This window comes from Linepithema humile, chromosome 5, assembly GCF_040581485.1.
Source record: "Linepithema humile isolate Giens D197 chromosome 5, Lhum_UNIL_v1.0, whole genome shotgun sequence".
In the NCBI taxonomy this organism is placed as follows: domain Eukaryota; kingdom Metazoa; phylum Arthropoda; class Insecta; order Hymenoptera; family Formicidae; genus Linepithema; species Linepithema humile.
In genome coordinates this window covers 22609203-22623523 of record NC_090132.1, presented here as the reverse complement: position 1 = coordinate 22623523, position 14321 = coordinate 22609203, and the positions used below count along the sequence as shown (strand labels likewise).

At 36.3% G+C, this 14321-nt stretch overlaps 3 protein-coding genes across 12 annotated transcripts in view; all 3 read left to right on the top strand.

The window, feature by feature from the left end:
* Positions 1-97: 97 nt before the first annotated feature.
* Positions 98-2946, top strand: LOC105676195 (uncharacterized). Of its 6 annotated transcripts, none has more exons than XM_067356231.1 (4): positions 98-260; positions 339-481; positions 1166-1590; positions 1816-2946. In XM_067356231.1, exons 3-4 carry the CDS (start codon positions 1372-1374, stop codon positions 2524-2526), a joined length of 930 nt encoding a protein of 309 aa, XP_067212332.1. In that variant the 5' UTR covers positions 98-260; positions 339-481; positions 1166-1371; the 3' UTR covers positions 2527-2946. The 6 variants fall into 6 exon arrangements, with proteins under 6 accessions (XP_067212332.1, XP_067212331.1, XP_067212330.1 ...); XM_067356230.1 differs by having other exon boundaries at positions 98-264; XM_067356229.1 differs by having other exon boundaries at positions 98-268.
* Positions 2947-2989: 43 nt separating this feature from the next.
* Positions 2990-6702, top strand: LOC105676193 (senecionine N-oxygenase-like). 4 transcript variants are annotated; one of them, XM_012373917.2, is made up of 8 exons: positions 2990-3126; positions 4051-4324; positions 4647-4785; positions 4938-5202; positions 5440-5543; positions 5624-5711; positions 5805-5968; positions 6342-6702. In XM_012373917.2, the coding sequence occupies exons 2-8, from the start codon at positions 4131-4133 to the stop codon at positions 6648-6650; spliced, it is 1263 nt and encodes a 420-aa protein (XP_012229340.1). In that variant the 5' UTR covers positions 2990-3126; positions 4051-4130; the 3' UTR covers positions 6651-6702. The 4 variants fall into 4 exon arrangements, with proteins under 4 accessions (XP_012229340.1, XP_012229343.1, XP_012229342.1 ...); XM_012373920.2 differs by lacking the exon at positions 2990-3126 and adding an exon at positions 3133-3334; XM_012373919.2 differs by lacking the exon at positions 2990-3126 and adding an exon at positions 3133-3349.
* Positions 6703-7017: 315 nt separating this feature from the next.
* Positions 7018-14321, top strand: part of LOC105676118 (membrane-associated guanylate kinase, WW and PDZ domain-containing protein 1-like) — a 9716-nt gene continuing 2412 nt past the window's right edge. The window contains exons 1-11 of one of the 2 annotated variants that reach the window (XM_012373764.2): positions 7018-7315; positions 7419-7573; positions 9498-9575; positions 9664-9883; positions 10177-10580; positions 10660-10848; positions 10937-12065; positions 12256-12391; positions 12526-13068; positions 13140-13310; positions 13441-13575. In XM_012373764.2, the coding sequence (XP_012229187.1) occupies positions 9527-9575; positions 9664-9883; positions 10177-10580; positions 10660-10848; positions 10937-12065; positions 12256-12391; positions 12526-13068; positions 13140-13310; positions 13441-13575 (2976 nt within the window). In that variant the 5' untranslated portion in view covers positions 7018-7315; positions 7419-7573; positions 9498-9526. Of the gene's footprint in view, positions 7316-7418; positions 7574-9497; positions 9576-9663; positions 9884-10164; positions 10581-10659; positions 10849-10936; positions 12066-12255; positions 12392-12525; positions 13069-13139; positions 13311-13440; positions 13576-14321 lie in introns of both variants that reach the window. The other variant, XM_012373760.2, reaches the window with a different exon arrangement.

Below are 14321 nucleotides of genomic sequence, written 5' to 3'. Positions count from 1 at the left end.
GCAGCACTATTATACTTGTCCTAGTTCTCAAGTAATTTTACCAATGTAAATGTGGTACCATTGCGGAGTATGAATCTTCCATAAGGGTATATTCCGCTTCTAGTTTTGTGCTGCCAAATATACATAATGCATAATATATATATACGATATTATTAATGATTAATGAACTAGTATAAATAATTTGTGGTAAATGATAAACATTTTTTCAAGGTGATTATATTCGTGATGATAAATTTGAAATGATGCAGATGATATTATTTGTATGTATGTATGTACATTAGTTTTCACGGACAATTATTAGTGATTTCATTTCATAAAACAATATTTCTCTTTATTAGTTTAACTGTAATGGGTTACATGAAAGAATTCTCATCCTTTAAATAGTCGACAAACAGTCAGTACGAAAAACGATTTACACAGCTGTTAGAAATATAATGTTTTCTATTATCTTTGTATGTTTCGTCGTTTGGATGCTAATCAGGTAAGAATTGGTTTTATATTGTTCTACAAGAAATTTATTGCATAAGTTTAAAAAGTTTATTTATTATATACATAGATATTCTTATTTCTAAATAAACATTCAAAAATCGTCACTTAATTCAATATATTGTTTCAAACTGTTTTGAAGTTATTTAATAATAAGGTTAGGAAGTTTACCGACATAGATTGTTTTCCAGCAAAGTACACAAGTTGACAAATCGACACAAATATCACTCTGTCTTTGTTCGATATTCAATGAGCAACAGAGAGAATAATACTTTTGTGTTGCTTGTGTCTCTTGGTGGAAAACTACCATAATACCTAATTCGAGCTTTAAGGTCAATTTGAAATTAGCATAAAAGATATTTAAGCAAACCAACCAATCACAATCAAGTATTCTTGAGAACAGTAATTTTGACCAACTTGTATGTGCTTGTTCTATGGTTGTAAAATTCTATATGCATCTGCTGGAATGTACAATCATTCTCGAATATTTAACTCGAAAGGTAGAATAAATAAAGTAATTTGATTCGGAATTAAATTAACATGTTACTAAAAAAATAATTATTGATGATATTATTAACAATTTGATAAGTTAATTTTGTACTTATTAATGCATGGATTTCAACAAGATCACTTTCATACTTTGGTTACATCACTCATCAATACTGTTTGTTTATTCTAGAGAAAATTAGACTTTAACATAGAAGATTTGTATTAATATATCGTGCTCTTCAAATATATACGGACATCGCAATTGTACATATATGAGAATATATGTGAATTTAGAAAATAAACAATTAGAAATACAATAAACTTAATACTATCGAAAACCTGAAAAAGGATAGAAAAATAAACAGTGGCAATAAAGAGAAGGAATATTTTTAAAGAATGGACAATGTATCGACCAGTGTGAGGAAGAAGAAGAAGAGCAGAAACAAGACAAAAATAGAAACAAAACAACTTGGTTCAAGTATAGAACGTAAAACACCTGGATGTAATTGGGAGACATACAAAAAGGCCAAGTCAGAAGAAAGCAATGGAGAAAAAATTGCTTCACAGAATAGACATCCAAAACCTAAAAATATACTTGCTAATCCACTTCAAACAGTAAGTACTTAAAATATTTTGTATAAGTCCTATTAATTAGCCAATATACTTAACATATATAGGCTATGTTCGGGGAGCGCGCTATCAGCATTATTGCATTATTCTATCTTTATCGCTTTATAGACATAAAACAAGGATAAAATGGCACAATAGCGCTAATAGCACGCTCCTCGAACGCAGCCATAATGTACATATGAACATTGTTGACATATTTTTTAATTGCAGACTTTACCAGAGCAAAGTAATAAGCACATTGCTGTCAAAAATAAAGAAAATAAGGCTTTGATAAAATTGCAGACTTTACCAGATCAAAGTAATAAGCACAATGCTGTCAAGAATAAAGAAAATAAGACTTTGACAAAATTGCAGACTTTGCCAGAGCAAAGTAATAACCAGATTGCTGTCAAGAATAAAGAAAATAAGGCTTTGACAAAACATATTGCCATGGATTGTGAAATGGTTGGAATCGGCGATGGTACAGAGAGCATGATAGCTCGAGTATCAATTGTAAATAGACATGGCAATTGCATATATGATAAATATGTAAAACCAAGAGAAAAAGTCGTGGATTATAGAACAGCGGTAAGTGGCATTCGACCTGAAGACTTGCAAGATGGAGAAGACTTCAACATTGTACAAAAGGAAGTGGCCGACATCTTGAAAGGTCGAGTTCTGGTGGGTCATGCTTTAAAGCACGACCTCAGCGTGTTATATTTGTCGCATCCACGAAGACTTTGGCGCGATACTTCGAGATACAAACCTTTTCGACAGACAACAAAAGGGAATACTCCTAGTCTGAAGAAACTCGCTCATGAATTATTAGGTAAAGAGATACAAGTGGGTGAACACAGTTCTGTGGAAGATGCAAGAACAGCAATGCATTTGTATATGTTATACAAAGGCAAATGGGAGTCGGAGAGAAAAGGACGCTGGTAAGAGAGCTCTTTTTCGTACGTTATTGTATATTTATATAAAGAATTTTCATCTGGAAGTTCTCTTATTAGGTACTAAAAATTGAAAAAAAAAAACAATTTTTTGTTTAAACTTAGGTTACAAATATGTACCATTGTACAATTAATGAAAGCTTCATCATCATACATTAAAGTTAAGCTAATCTTTATGAATTTTATATATAAGCTTTATATATAAGCTGTAAATATTCTATTTATATAATTGTAATTATATAACGATTACATATAAAAGTGTATAAGTACTCTTTTTACTTTATGTATAATTAGTGATCTATTGATAAACTTTTTTTGTTGTATTTTTTAAAGACTAAACTTAAAACTACCTGAACGAGTGTTTGTATCTATGGTCATACGCGGGGATAATAAAGCAAACACATAAAAGAGATTGAAGGCTGAATTTTGTGTTTATATGGCAAACACGCGACCTATATGGATACATGGCGACCTTGTTATCGGTATCAGTCTTGTATTTCTCCTTTCCTTAATGATCTCGTAATACTCCAGTTGGAGCTCGCTTATTTTTCACTTTGACTGTGATACGCGCATTCAACGGGATTACATTGGAGTGAGTACTTTGCGTTTTTTCATTTGTGAGAAATTATATCGTAAAAATAAGATATCATATATCATATATCATATATCAGATCGAGATAAAGTTTTATATATGATTTTATCATATCATGTTGAAATTATTTTTATCTTGAATTTGATTAATGCTACGACACTCTCATTTTAACGTCTAATCAGGTGTGTTCCACTTGTACATATGTGAGGTATATATCCAACGCGTAAGTTATTATACCTTCCAATTCGATCATTTGTTATCAATTAAACGTGAACATTTTTGAATATAAAAAGTTTAATTTAAAAAGATGTACAAGTATGATTTTCTTAATATCTGATAAAAGTATCATATGAAGATAAGATTAGTATTTTTGATCGAATCTGTCGCACTTCTTACAAATCTAGCCAGTTCGCGTGAAGCCGTAAATAATCAGAACTGTTGCAAGCGTTTTGCGATTTTGACAGGGAAAGTTGCATAAATGTATCATCGATTCCGCTCGGCACAGACATGTGCAACGGTATAATTTTAAGAAAGAGATTAGTAGTTTTACATCAAGCATAATTGCAACTATATAAAGTAACTTGTCAATTACCGATATATATACCCTTTTTTATATATTTTATAATATTTAAGATGATGTTTTATCATAATAAACGAAAGATTGCGGCTTCTCGTGAATCAAGCTAATAAATAACTGGCATATAGATAATCTTTATCATCCTCGGTCAGTGTGGGTCAGATGGAGATTATTTCTCTTTGATAAAAGTAATTATTCCTTTTATTTTAACCAAAGACAAATCATCTCCGTATCAGCTGAAAGTAATAAAAGTGAATAAGGAAAGTCCGAAATAGTTATGCATTATTTGAAATTTATAGAATTTTTTAAAATTTATGATTGTACTCCATTAACTGTGTGAAAAATAGGTTGCCAATAACTTCCGCTGAAGGTACTAACGAGGATTCTTTGTGCTTTGCGAAGCTTGCAATTAAATAACCGCGTGATCATGAAAATTGCCGTGATCGGTGCCGGAGCTGCGGGACTTGCAGCACTCCGGCATTGCACTTCCGGCGCTTACGATGATCAAGTAGTGTGCTACGAAAAAACAGACCAAATCGGCGGCACTTGGGTCTATCGGGAGGAAACTGGTTTTGATAAATACGGTTTACCGATTCATACTAGCATGTACAAAAGTCTCAGGTACGCTGCATTTCATTGTAAGCAACTTGCGTTTTGACAATTTTTAGTTCTGTATAGAAAAATAATAATTAATTAATAGTAATAAATTAATTATAAGTTCGTCACAATTAATATTAAATTGAGTCTTAGTTTTATCCTTACACCATTGTTAAAAGATGTAATTAGTAAAATAAAAGAAAAGTAAAGTAAAAAATGTTTCTAATAAGAATATTTTCACAATAATAAATTCTTCGCAAATTTCAAACTTGCATCATGAAATTTAAATTTATTGCAAATTTAATTTGATTTATGAAAATTCTGTACCTGCTTATTTTGTCGCTAGGGCTAATCTGCCGAAGGAAGTAATGGGTTATCCCGATTTTCCAGTACCGGAAAGACCCGAAAGTTATTTAACGCGTACAGAGATGCTGGACTTTTTGAGTACATACTGCGATCACTTTGCGCTACGTTCTTACATTCGGGTGGGTGCATAAAACTTGATTAAACATTATTAAATATTATTGAGTAATTTGACAAATATAAACAGTATGAGTCGCCAAGTATGTAAATTGCTGAAAAAATGTATGTAAATGACAAGTTTGTTACGGTGTATTGTACATATTCCATGTGCCAGCTGTTGCATCATGTAGAGCTGGTTGAGCCGACTGCAGAGGCCGACCGGAAATGGTCGGTCAAGGTCAGGGATCTGCAGAACGACGTTGTCGTGACCGAATCGTTTGATGCAATCATGGTGTGCAACGGTCATTACTTTGAACCTAGAATCCCGAAGGTACCCGGCCAAGACGTTTTCACGGGCAAGCAGATACACAGCCACGACTATAGAGTTCCTGAGATTTTTGATGGCAAGACCGTCGTCGTCCTTGGAGCTGGTCCTTCCGGTATACATGCCATTACACTCCGATCGTTTGCTTATCTTTTAAATAAAAATTTCGAAAAATTCTTTTGCCATTGTAATATTCTATGCAGTTTTAATAATTAAGAAGATTGAGATTTTGTTAAAAGAGAAAAATTATTTGTGAACATTTGCCTGGGAGTGTAAAGAATTGGAGAAAAAACTCTTCGGCAGGCCCATTTACGACAATTGAAGTGTGGCATTCTTTTGTTCCCCCAAACAGGCCTGGATTTGTCATTCGAAATATCCAAGAATGCGAATCGCGTGATTCTGAGTCATCATCTGACCGAGAATATATCCACCGTGTTTCCCGAGAACGTCGTGCAGGTAAAAGCGCAAAGTCAAAAAGAGAATAGTAAAATCATACATGGAGATACTTCTCAGCGAACGCGATGGTTTCTTTTTAGAAAGCTGATGTCGTGGAACTGAAGGAGCACGAGGTGGTTTTTGCGGACGGTACGAAAGAGCAGGTCGGTGCCGTTTTTTATTGCACAGGTATGGTACTTCTCATTACAGATGTCATTAGGAGAGACGTTGCTTTATTCTCTAGAATAATTAAAATAACGCGTTTTCAAAATTCTTCGGAAGGGTACAAGTATAACTTTCCTTTCCTCGCTGAATCTTGCGGGATCCGAGTGGATTCCAATATGGTCACACCTCTTTGGAAGCATTTGGTGTCCATAGAGAATCCTACCTTGGCACTAGTGGGTCTTCCGTTCTACGTTTGTGCCTTTAGTATGTTCGACTTGCAGGTAAGAAATTTTTTCGTTGATTGCTGCCTTCATTTAAAGTTTAAAATATTATCATATTTATAATGTACTCTCCAATGATTTTATATATATATCTAAAATCCATTATTTTACATTTAAAACCAACGTTTTAAATTGTTATTTCAAAATGTGCCAAACGCGCGGGTATTGTATATGTATAATTCGGTCGGGACGTGCATTCCAAGTGCATAGGCCATTCGGAGCGTATGAAATTGTCTTCAACGTGGCTGTAAGGAACGTAATCGCGCGCGACGAAAAAAATTCTAGAAAATCATCGCCGTGCATTCACCGACCGGTCAGCATGACAATGCTGTAGTACCGCGATAATGGTAATGCGATTACTTGCAATTTCAAGACGCGATTCGTCCTACGACACTGGCACGGCGAGAGGCAGTTTCCCGTGAAAGCGGATATGCTGCGCTCCGAGGCTGAGGAAGCGGCGAGACGCGCTGAGAGAGGTCTGCAGAAGAGACACTTTCACATGATGGGCCCCGAGCAAGGTCACTATTACGATGACCTAGCGAATACCGCAGGCGTCACGTCGCTACCACCTGTACTGACGAAACTCCATAACGAGAGCAGCCAGCGTTTCCTAGACAACCAGCAGCATTATCGGGAGGATCGCTATAAGATCATTGATGACTACAATTTTGTTCAGCTTTAACGATAGTTAAGCAAAGTTATGAATGATAAATAAAATCTATTTTATTCAGGTACATTTGATGCAAATTACAAGAGAAATATGCATACTTATTATTGTTTGCAAATTCATTCTCACTTTCTTTTATGCATAAAACGAGAAGATCTTTTTCTAGAACACTTCGCCGTTTGCATGAATAATTTTTTTACATCTAATTAGTATGATTACTGAGAAATGATAAGAATAATTTTTTTAATACTTGTCGAAACAATGTTGTAAAATAGGAAAAATATATTTGTCGATCTATAACGAAAAATATGTTTGTAGGAAACATATGTCTTATTTTTAAATCTTATTGTTAAATTTTCACGTTTTTTAAAAATATGCAATAATTGTAAAATAATCATGAAATTAATATGCATTTGAATAATTGATGTAAAATCAAATAAAAATTAAGAATTATACCTCTGTTTGCACGCAACTACAGAAAAGATATTTTTATCCCATTAAACAAGCTTTATACGTTAAACAAGCTTAACGCGACGCGGCGCTCAGTTTTGAATCTCCCGCAACAGGACGGTCACGTGATTAGGGCGTGCGCGTGATGGAAGCGCAAGTAGCGGCGGCGGCGACGCAAGCATGGCGGTCGGTTAAATGCCTCGTACGGACGTACGAGCGGATGAACACAAGTAAGTGGCGGTACGGCGAGTACGCTGTGTAATATAGTTCTTGTTTCGATGCTGTGCGAGCGAGTGTATAGCGTATGTGTACGTTTTCTTTCTCTGTCACAAGCGCACAACCGTCTCAATGGAGCGATGAGTGTTTCGAGCGGCCCGTGAGTGATTCAGTGCCGACGGTTATTCCGACAGATATTACTGCCCACACTACTACTGGAACCATGACGGTTACGCGTGCTAACGAACGTATCATCGTGCAGGAAACGCAAAGTGAGTAATCCCGTCGCCTCCTTCATCGTCGTTATCGAGAGAAAACGGAAGAGATGCAATCGCTATATATATACATATATATATATATATGTATATATATATATTTTTTTTTTTGTCTTTCTTCTCTTTCTCTCTCTCGCTCTCGACCTCTGCTTTTTTTGCTTACTCTTTCCGCCTCATTCTCCGTCTCTCTTCATCAGTTATTTCTCCAAAGTTTCCTGGAAGATTTAGCGTCTCGACAATGTGCTGCTGTAATCAGCAACGATCGCTCAAGCATCTTAAATGCGAATCCGCGAGGAAAATCACGAGATTGCGTGCCATTGTTTCTCCGTGCGGGTGCATGTGTCTCGCCACGTCGATGCGGGAGAACCATGAGAAAGAGAGAGCAAGAAGGGGAAAAAGAGAGCAACGAGGGAGTCGTCACCCCCCAGCGTAACATTATTTACGTTACGTAGCGAAACGATGAGTGTAGTGTCGCACAGCGTACATAAATGCTACAGCTACATGTATGCTGTAAGCTGCATTCGACAAGTTTATTCGTTTCGCTTACATTTGCTTTAATTTCGTTTCTCCCTTTTTTTTTCTTCTCCAAGATTTTTGAATATGCGTTTACTTCACTTCATATGTAAAAAAAAAAAAAAAAAAAAAAATACAGAAAAGTACATCTAACATTCCGATTAGGTCTGTTTGTTATAAATTCGCTTCGCATAGACTTTCTTTCTTTCCTCTCTTCTTCTTTATATGCAATTTGACTACTTGAAATGTGGAAGATACAAGAAAGTGTTACTCCAAGACGAATGGACCCAATGACGCGCGTCATATGTGAGCGGTGCGCGCCGCACACGGGTGAATGCATTCGTAAGAATGCATTCACGTTCGCGCGACTCGCCTGCCATGCCCCGCGTGTGCGTTTTTTTCTCCCCTTTTCCCCCTCTTCTGTCTTCCTCACCTTCTCTCTTTTTGCTCTCCCCCTTTCCTGTCTCTCGCGGTCGCGTTCCTTTCCTCATTTTATGTAATTGCGCTTACAGACACCTGTCCGCTTGGACGCGTGCGGCGAGCGTCGTCGCGACGCACCAGCGACATAAAGTCGGCTCCGAGAGCATGCGATTAAATTTGTATGTTCAAATATCGCGGATTGCGAATTTAATCCGTTTTAGTTGCACTTTCTGGACGTCGATCATATCATTTTTCCCTAAGAGCGAAAGCGTGAAAAATGAAAACTTTTATGTGAATTTGAAAATTCTATTCGTCGAATTCATGGGAAATTTTCACTTTTCTCGTTTCCGCTTCTAGGGAAAAATTATATTATCGATGCCCTAGATTTAAAAATTTTTTTCCTCGCCACTGAAAAAACCTAGATATACATTTATATCTAATTTCAAGTATAGCAAAAATGTAACTTATAAAAAAGTTTCCTTAAAGTTGAAGAAAATGGAGATTAAGATTTTTTGAGAAAATTATTTTTTTCTGCGTTTTATATTCCGTCTTTCATCTTTTTTGTAAAGTTGTCGAAACCGGTGAGTACCGACACCGAGAAAGATCATCGTCCGTGACGCATGCAATGTAATACATGATAATACTATATCACACGCATACACGGTACGATTGCTGTGCCTGTAATAACAAGTTTTTTCTTAATTACACGACAGCTTTAGATGATCGCTTCGCGTATGTTTGTATTAGCGCAATTATTTTATGAAACATAATGCTAAATCTGTGTGAATTGAAGCAATTTTTGAATTGTTGAATATTAAATGTGTTTGATACTTTTATTTAATTTTTTATGAATTTTTCTCGTCCTATAAATATATTTTAAACCAAGTTTTCGTAAATTATTAATTAATTTCTTTATGTATATTATACTTTATTTGTACATTCTAGTTTGTTTAATATCTTGTAACAATTGTATTTTTTTTTTTATTAGGATTTTGAAAGAAAGTTTAAGACTTCAAGATGGCTACGAAGATTGAAGACACGGTCTCTATCGACAATCCTAATGATGGTACAGTGATACTATAATCATTTTTGGATATTAATGTAATGAAAATTGCCAAGTTACACATGTGTTTTACATGTGTCATATTTTAAAGGAGAGAGCTTGGATAAGGAAATATTGACAATTGGTGGGAATGATAGGGGAAGGCTTCCATCAACGTATTTATATAATACAGGATCGGAGCAAAGTACAGGAACTTCGGATCAAGAACAAACCATTCGAAATCGTACTCCAGCCACGGAGGACCAGTTAGGTCCATTACCATCTAACTGGGAAAAGGCATACACAGACACAGGAGAAGTTTATTTTATAGAGTATGTATGCAACATTTGCTATCACTTACATATTGTGATAATGAAAAGATTAAGTAGTTCTTTGGATTAGAAAAAAAAATTGTATTAGGAATCAGTAATTCTGATAAACTCTAATTATTCAGTACAGTAATTGTAATATCAATTGTTTAATATAGGAATTATTAATATTATTAGAAAAATGTGCCAAAATATGCACAAAAAATACATTAATCTTTTTATTATTGCTATTTATTTCGTCACTCATTTTATTTGTTCCTAATATTTCAACATATATTTATAAGATCACATTGCAGTCACAACACAGGCACATCTCACTGGCTAGACCCACGTCTGTCAAAATTTCAAAAAAGATCTTTAGAAGAATGTCTCGACGATGAACTGCCCTACGGTTGGGAGAAGATCGACGACACTCTGTACGGCACATATTTTATTGATCACGTAAATCGTAGAACTCAATACGAAAATCCAGTTTTGCAAGCTAAAAGAGCGCAGCAGAACATGCTCGAGAGGAAAAGTCCCAACTTCACCAGAAATCCCGACAAGCTGAAGGGTCAGAGGATAAGAACTGCCTTAATAAAGAGCTCGCGGGGCTTGGGATTTACTATCGTCGGCGGTGACGACACTGTGGAGGAATTCCTTCAAATTAAGAGCGTCGTGACAAATGGTCCTGCATGGCTGGACGGGAAGCTTCAAACCGGTAACTTTCAAATACCGCTAAATTCTCAAATAAGTTCACTTCTGCATTTGCCTCTGTTCACAATTGTATTTACTTTCAGGTGACGTGTTAGTATACGTTAATGATACCTGCGTGCTAGGATTCACACATAACGAAATGGTAAACGTATTCAAGTCAATTGGCAGTGGCGAAACAGTGTCTTTGGAAGTATGCCGGGGTTACCCGTTACCTTTCGACCCCAACGATCCTAACACGGAGGTTGTGACCACGATCGCCGTCAACGCACCTGGTAGAGGAAGCTAATAATTATTTATTTTTTTTTTGTTTTTTTTTAAACGAAAGAATCGGTTATTATATTCTTGGATTTTTTGTTGCAGAAGATCCCGCAATGTACATGGATTTAAATTCCTCTCTTCAAGACAATGCCCGTTTCAATTTTTTGGATTCCACGTTCTTGCCAGTGCACAGTCTGCAAAATGGAGAAAATCTTGCTACAACATCCGTCAATTCGATGCCCGATCTCTGCATTTCGGATAAAATCAACACGATTAAGAGGCCGAGCAGCACGGACATTTTACTGTCGGAAAGCAGCGATTTGAACGACTGTAAGGATTCGTCGATGTCTTCCAAACCGGAGTTTTTCAGCATCGCCATTGTGAAGGGAACCATGGGATTTGGGTTCACGATAGCGGACTCCGCTCACGGTCAGAAGGTCAAGAAGATTTTGGATCGTCAGCGTTGCAAGAATCTAATGGAAGGCGATATCCTAGTCAACATAAACGACATCAATGTTAGAAATATGTGTCATTCGGAAGTAGTGCAAGTGCTGAAGGATTGCCCGCGCAGCGAAGAAGCGTTAATACACGTTCAACGAACAACGACAAAGTTGAAGGAAAAGAAGGAGAAGAATATGCAGGACTTCTTCCGAAGCAAAACGCCCACTGCGGATATCTACAGCACTCAGTCGAAAACGATAATACCCAGCAGACCGAAAACGCCATTAATCGACACTAGGAATCGTTCCAAATCACCGCCAAGTGCGAGCAGAACAAATTGGAACGAGGTGCAAGGCGAAAACGAATTGAATCCGCTGGACAATCACTACAAATACTCCGACTATTCGCACGGGATGTTTTATTCGGATCCGTACAAAGCTAATATCACCGGCAATCTGTCGGACAATTTTGCGGTAATGAATCTCGACGATGATTCCATCAGAAATACAGCAAAACGCGATTGGACGGCGAATGACAAGTTGAACATCAATAACGACATGTATTCGATCGACATTTCTCGTCACGATAATATGCTCAAGCAGAATGGATACTTACACTCCGATTACTACAAGGACGTCTATCCCGTTCAACCGCACTCCCAATATAACGAGGATTACAATGTGTACTCCATCGGGCAGGAGCAGAATGTCGACACCGGTGAGATCTGGGATAAACGAAAGGAAACGACCAGTTTCGAGCACGAACAACCACATTCCAGTTCCATATCTCGGTATGTATCGTTAATTCATTAAAAGTTATGAGTTTATATAAGGAATTTTAATTAAATCATTATTTTTATTCTCTAAAGATATCAAATTAATATGAGAATTATTAGATAAATAAAATGTGCGTTTGGAAATTATTAAATGTCGTAAAATTATAGATTTTATTTATTAGTCAAATTATTTTATTCGTTACAGGTATCCTCAATACACGAACGAATTGGTCTGTCCAATGGTTCCCGACATAGAATGGATAGAAACTCTGGTGACTTTAATCAGACAAGATACTGGGTTTGGATTTAGAATAGTGGGCGGTACGGAGGAGGGATCTCAGGTTGGTTTTGACGATCTGTATTAATTCAAAAGTGTTTACTAACGACGTTACTTTTCTTACTTTGCGAAATCGAGTGTAGTCATTGCACGAAAAGAAACTAATGAAAACAAAAGTATTAAAAATATCATGGTCAGCAGGTTTCGGTTGGTCATATTGTTCCTGGCGGAGCGGCCGATCTTGATAATAGACTCAACACTGGCGATTTGATTATGTCCGTCGATGGAGAGAGCGTCATGAACTCTTCTCATCACCATGTAGTGCAGCTGATGATAGCGGCGGCGCAAAACGGCCGAGTGACTCTGGGAATACGACGCCGAATCAACACGCAAGAGCACCTTCAAGAGAATCTTCAGTCTTCATACGGCCGGCAAATGAATCTTCAGTATCCATATGACGTCACCGTCACTCGGATGGAGAACGAAGGTTTCGGTTTTGTGATAATCTCGTCCGTCAACAAAGCCGGCTCCACAATCGGCAGGATAATCGAAGGCTCGCCAGCTGAAAGATGCGGAAGATTGAACGTTGGAGACCATATTCTCGCTGTCAATCACATAGACATCACAAACGTTTGCCATAAGGATATCGTCAATTTAATTAAAGATTCCGGTTATTCCGTCACATTGACGATTGGATATCCGCTCGACGATTGTTGTAGCAATACTTCTCTCTCTCAAAAGGTACAGGCTTCCCCTTCACTTTTTCAGGATCATTATAGAACGATTATAGAACTTTGAATTTTTCTTCGCAGGATGAACCTACAGGAGATGGAGATGGAGGTCAGTACCATGCTGTGGAGCTAACTCGGGGCACTAGGGGTTTCGGTTTTAGCATACGCGGCGGCCGCGAATTTCAAAACATGCCTTTATTTGTTTTGCAAATCGCTGAGAACGGTCCAGCGTCTATTGACAATCGGCTTAGAGTGAGTGGAATTTACATAAAAATATATAATTAATTTAAAAGTTAAGTTATATATAACTCTGATATGATAATCTGCATGTAAACAGGTTTAACTATGAATTTAACGCATGTACGCACTTGTATTATTTCAGGTTGGAGATCAGATAATTGAGATAAACGGTATCAATACTAAAAACATGACGCATACAGAAGCGATAGAAATTATACGTAATGGTGGACCATCTGTTCGTCTCTTAGTACGACGTGGCTGTCAAATGCCTTCAGTGGTAGGTGCCCCTCCACATCTCTACGATATGAATATATAGAGAATTAACCTTTTTGATAATAACATATTAATTTTAACTTAACGTCATTTTTTCCCCCTTCTCCCTTTTGACGATACTAATGCTAACATTAGTACTATATAGAATTTGTTTGATGATCCGGAAGACAGAGCTTCAGGGTATATAACATTAGATACTATGCTAAGTGAAAAAGATAAAAGACAATACAAGAAAAAAAGAATCTCGAATAGATTACGTTGCTGCAATAATTCAATACTACAATGAGTGTAGTCACAGAGATATTTGATATAAAGATGTATTAATGACAAAAATAATATATTACAAAATCTTATGCGATTTTAGTTTTAGGGAGAACTAAAATACACATTTGTGAAAATTCTACACATATAACTCATTTTTGCAACTAATATATATATTTATATATATAAGCTGCATTTTCTTGTTTTTGATGATGTTTACAATTATGAACGGTTTAAATGATATGCATTAGAAATTTATAATTATCAAAATGTTTATACTCGCCTTCAAAATAGTACTAAGCTAAATTTAATAACACCAAATATGATTCTTGCAAAGATCGATATGCACAATGGTGATAAGAAGTTTCTTAATTATATAATAATAATATATATATATAATGCTCATCCACAGATCGCTATATAAAGATATGTGATCGAAACATTCTCTGACATGGAGAATAAAAGTTCGACAGGACGTACATAGATAAC